This window comes from Poecilia latipinna, unplaced genomic scaffold (assembly GCF_001443285.1).
Source record: "Poecilia latipinna isolate Pla-1442-1.1 unplaced genomic scaffold, P_latipinna-1.0 Scaffold4195, whole genome shotgun sequence".
In the NCBI taxonomy this organism is placed as follows: domain Eukaryota; kingdom Metazoa; phylum Chordata; class Actinopteri; order Cyprinodontiformes; family Poeciliidae; genus Poecilia; species Poecilia latipinna.
Window position 1 is genome coordinate 9,094 of NW_015116811.1, and position 5,536 is coordinate 14,629.

The 5,536-nt window shown below is 41.7% G+C and overlaps 1 protein-coding gene across 1 annotated transcript in view; it reads left to right on the forward strand.

Moving 5' to 3' along the window:
* Window positions 1-2,647: 2,647 nt before the first annotated feature.
* Window positions 2,648-5,536, forward strand: part of LOC106942332 (glutamate receptor ionotropic, NMDA 1-like) — an 8,741-nt gene continuing 5,852 nt past the window's right edge. The window contains exon 1 of the mRNA XM_015025591.1: window positions 2,648-3,061. Within this exon, the coding sequence (XP_014881077.1) occupies window position 3,061 (1 nt within the window). The 5' untranslated portion in view covers window positions 2,648-3,060. The remainder of the gene's footprint in view (window positions 3,062-5,536) is intronic.

Below are 5,536 nucleotides of genomic sequence, written 5' to 3' on the forward strand. Positions count from 1 at the left end.
AAAAATGTGGGTAAGACTTTATTTGACAGCGTCATAAGACTGACATGATACTGTCATAAACATGACATAACTCCTGTTGGATGTCATCCAACTTTTAAAGCAACTTCTCATTAAAAGTGTCACTATTTACAGAATTACACTTAATGACAACAGTTAGACATTCATAAACACTCCTTCACGTTTATGCCAGTGTTATGTCAGTCTTATTATGCACACCCCATCAAATAAAGTGTTACCAAAATGGTAATATATTGAAATGTAATTAGTTTCACCAGTAAAGTGTGTTGTAATGGATCCTTCTGTGTTCTGGTACCTGATGTGTGTCCAGTACTGTAGAGTGTATGAAGCATGTAATGTACAAAGAGACAAAGCAGAATAAAAAAGACATTAAGTAACTAAAAAGTGTACTTCTGTGGTGCACCTAAAAATGCCATCGCAGTATTTATTTTTATGATTTTGAAATATTTTCATGTATAATTTATTCTATTTTCTAAATTAAATTACATTTTATTTGCAGTTTGTTATGTTTATCTGCCTGTATTTGTCATTTCTGACTTTTGCTGACTTTTGTTTATTTACTCTTCAGATTGTGTGTCATCACTGTTACAGCAGTCCTGATATGGCAAGCCGTTTTAACATAAATTCGGTTTTATCTGACTATCCGTAATTACATTCCAGCTATCTAAAAATGCATTTTGACTACACAAAACTACATTTTGACTATCTGGAATGGTAATTTAAGATATCTCTACTTACATTCTGACTAGTAAGAATAATAGTTCAAGATATTTTCAATTACATTTTGACTAGTCAAAATGCCTTTCAAGACGTCTCAAATGACGTCACTGGATCTGTCATTTGACGGGACACATATCCGTAATTACGATTTAAGATATCTTCAACGCAATTAGTCAAAATTACAATTTTAGATATCTGAATTAAGAATGACGTGGAAGCCCCTTTGTGGTGTCCAAACAGTTGCCTGCAGAATTTCATGTTTCCTGCACAAAATTGTCAGTAAATGCCACAAATTAGAAAGAGCTCGACAATGTTGGAAATGCGGAGATAGCAAAACTTCATAAACTATAAGACTGCTTCTGATGTCTGCGAAGAATTTCCGGTATCACTTTATTTGAAGGGGTGTGCATAAGACTGACATGACACTGTCATAAACATGACATAACACCTGTTATGAACATTATGCCTTGGGCCGGCCCTGTGTTTGTGTGTGATGCTGTCAGACTCTTTCAGACCAGGTGAAGTGTTGTGAACGTGTTGCCATGGTGATGCAGCTGCTCTGGTGTTTTAATGAAGCTCAGATCCTGAAGGCCTCCATGTCTCCTAAAGAGAGCAACCCCCAGGGACGGACACGTCCCAGCATGCATCTCTGTGTCCGCTGGGAGCAGAGTGTGTGTGTGTGTGTGTGTGCTCAGTGGCCTGGAAGCTGAAGGGAAGCCTCCTCAGGAGGTCATATGTGTCCTACTTCAAGATCACAGCTGAGATCAGGCTCTGAGGACCTGCTGGTGACGTAATCAGCGGGGGGTTTGGGGGTGTGGGGTGATGACACGCACACACACACACACACTGTCAGGCCAGTAAGAAAACACCATCAGCTGCTTGGTTTTCTTCACTGTCAAACCTCGATTGTGAGGACTCCATTACCCATAAGCCTCGGGGTCTGGCTGTCCAGCTCACCTGACCCTTCAGAAGACACCTGCAGGTGGTCACATGACCACACAGTGTGTGTGCTAGTCCTTAGGAATGCTAATGAGGGTGAGATGCTCGTTTCTGTGGCAACCAAATTCAGAGGAGGCAGGAGCTGCATCCCTGTTGCCACGGAAACCTGTGCTGATTCTGGCAGCTGAGGAGCCGAAGAGCAGGCGGGTCTGATTACTGCTGCTTCTTCTGCGTCTCACACTGCGCCTCATTCCCAGATCAATGGTCCGGAACATTCCCCACTTCCTGTTCCGGGTTCCAAACTAAATATTTAATTCACAAGGTAAATGTTTAGCTTACGAACTACTTAGCTTTCAAATTAAATATTTACTTACAAGCTAAGTATTTAGCTAGCAACCTAAATATGTACTGGTAGTTGGAATTGCTAAATATTTAGATCAAAGTTAAAAATGTCTTTTGTTAGCCAAATATTTTGTTCTAAGCTCATTATTTAATTTGCTAACTACATTTCTATGTTGCTAACTGTGAATTTTACTGTGTAAAATTATGTTGCTAGCTAAATAGCTTGCAAATAAATAGTTTGTAAACTAAACATTTAGCTTGTGAATTAAATATTTAGTTTGGGACCCTGACATTTATAAAACTATGAATAACATGGTAAAAATATGACTTTGAAATATGAATTCCCGCATTTTTCCTCTGACAGGATTAAAAAAAACAAAATATAACTGTTCATTTTTTACTGTGTAACTTTACAAACCCAAAAAAGGAAATAAATTCTAAGCATTGGTGAATAAATAAACGCTAACTAAAAATATCAGTGGCCCAAATGTTCCACCCTTGAGATTGAACTCCTGGTTCTGGATTGGTCCAGTCTGTTACCAGAACCAGACGGTTCGGGTCCAGAACCCAGAATTATCTCTGGTTTCCTAAATCAAGACGCGCGAATAACGACGTCGCGCGCAAGCTCTCTTCCGTTCGGGAGCGCGCCTGGCTCGTCTCGGGAGCGCGCGCCGCAGATCCAAGGACAGAGCGGCGGGCGCGCGAGCATCAGGTCACCTGAAAGTCCTCCGTCATCACGAGCCCGAACAGAACCGGGAGAACCGGAGCCGAACCGGGTTCGGAGCCGATGGATCGGCGCTGAAGCAACAGGACGAGGCGGAACCGAGTCCGCGGGTCCGGTTCTGAGCACGGACTGACACAAAACCCAACCCAGTCACCTTTGCTGTCACTGAACCGACCGGCACCAGAACCTCTGAGCCGGAACCGAGCCGGAGGGTGACCCGTCCGATCCAGGCCGGGAGGAGAACCGAGCCGACGGTGTTCCAACAGGAAAGCGACAGAACCAGAACCGCGACCTGGACCTGTAGCTGCAGCTGGATCAGTGAGTGTCTCGTTTTCTGTTCAGGGGTTCTGGTTCTGCTCAGCAGCAGTGATGTGGTACCGGTTCTGATCAGGTCCAGAGGTCTCGCTGGGTCTGAGGGTCCCGGACCCGCCGGAGCCCTGCGGGCTCACGGTTCGGTCCGATCGGGCTTCATCCTCTGTTTGGATCTGGATCACATGTGTTCCGGTTCTGATGGGTTTATTTCTGATATTTGCTTTAAATATTTGAAATAAAAATCTTTTACTTCAGATTTCTGTGAATTAAATGAATGAGGATGATCATTTTCAGAGTCAGAAGTTTTAAGGATCTTTTTATATTTATATTAAAATATTAAAGTCTAGAAAAATGTGAAAACAAAGTTGTGCAGAAATGTTGAAATGATTTATAAACTTTAGTAAAATATGAAGCAGATTTGGAAAAATCCTAATTTATCTGTCATCAAACTTGAGGCTGAAGTTTTGAAAGTTTATCATAATTTTCTTCAAATTTGAAGTTTTAAAACTTCAGAAGGAATTTTGTCAGAGCAGAAATAAAATATTTTTATGATTAAAAACTTAAAATAATCCAAAGAACATGTTCAGATTATTCATTAATCAAACAGCAAACATGGGGAATTAATATAATCCGATTAAAACTGTTGGTGAAAATCATAAAATAATCATTTTAGTTCAGATTGTTTCCTGATTTAAACACGTTTAAAGGGTTTTAAATCGGTTCTGGTTCTGGAGGGATTAAATGTTCATAAACATGAAGAGTTGCAGCCAGTTTTTATAAGCAGCAGCTGAAATATTAGTTACTTAGAAAGACAAGCATTCATATGTAAGGTCAGATATATTATTTTATGCCTTAGTGTGGTTGTCCTCAGAGTGCTAATGTTGTTAGCAGCTAGCTCAGTGCCGAGTCACAGATAGACAATATAACGTTTATTCAGTGGGACTTTCATGCATACCGTGACAGTGAGCTGTTACTGTTCCCCCACATGCTTCGTGTCCAGACACGAACTCGGGGTTTCTGTAGATCGGAGCGAATCGTTGATCTACATTGGACCTGAATCCAGCAGCGACTCAACATTAACGTACAACTCCAGCATGAATTTGGGTTTACAGAAGCTAAATAAATTATTTACCAGGAGATTCAAGCTCATAGAAATAACATGGTTAGCTCGTTGTTAGCGATAGCATCGTTATCATCTAATTACTTAAAATAGCACAACTCGCTACTCACCGGCAGAAACAAGTCGACAGCCATCTAAAGCTGCTTTTGATCCGAAATGCTTGACTCAACCTGAAACTAAATGATTGATTCTCCAGGCTTTTGAAAGCTTTCTTCTGGCTCGTAGTATAACATGAGGTCTGCAGCTCCAGGTAGTTAGTTACGTGGATCGCCTCGATGTGGGTAAATCCTCAAGATTATAAGAGAAATCTTTTTTTACCGAGATAATATGGATCATATCCTAAATATATGCATATTTTCTCGAGATGCATTGGCTGTTCGTTGTGATCAACTTTGTTTTGAACTGGAGAAATCCCCTTCCGGACCTTCATCTGAATTTCGCGCGTCATCCGGGTCACGTGACTGAAACCCAGCAATTGGTTACCTCAAGAGGTGCTGCTCATCCCACATAGTCGGCGGGATAAAACCGAGAGACCGCAGGCGCAAATCGTGACACCGCACCCACTAATGGCACTTCCGGTGGCAGGTGTCATTAGGCGCCACAAGGGCCACTGTTTTCGGGAGTAGCTGCCAGTGTTGCCACTGACTTCAGCTGACCTCGGCACCTGTACTGGCACTTCCGCTGACACCTGCCGTTATTGGTCACAAGTGCCACTGTTTTCGGGGCTAGCGGTCAGTGTTGTCACTGACTTCGGCACCTTCCAGGGTTGCCGCGACCTCATACTGGCACCTCCCACGCCTCACGGACCGCTCTCGCCTATTTTCGCTGACGAGATTTAAGGGCGGCCATCTTAGAGCGGTCGACCGCTCCACTCAGCGTTATACGTTGGACAGACACAATGACGTATTTGCGCAGTTAATCTTTCATAACACGCTGTTTCGTTACTGGAAACCTTATACAAACAGCTGCATTTATAAACAATTGTATTTTTTGAAGTATTTTTTAATTGTATTATACATAGTTAAGCATATTTAAATATGCTTTGTGGGGAAAACAATAGAATAGGAATAGAATATTCTTTGGTGACAGCTTCTGTGTCAGATTTAATATGAATGAATTTATAATTAATGAAAATAATGGTGGATCTGTCACAAAGTATTGCATTTCCTCTTAAGTATTCTGTTCCCTTAAAAAAGCAAATATGCCCTGGTCTATTTTTTATACAGTCTCAAATTTCAGTTTCCAATAAACAGCCTCATTGAAAACATGTTGACAGTTGCCATAAGCTGTCACTTGTGCCACGGGCTTCTGGGTAAGGTGCCACTTGTGCCACCTTACCACTGGGTAAGGTGGCACAAGTG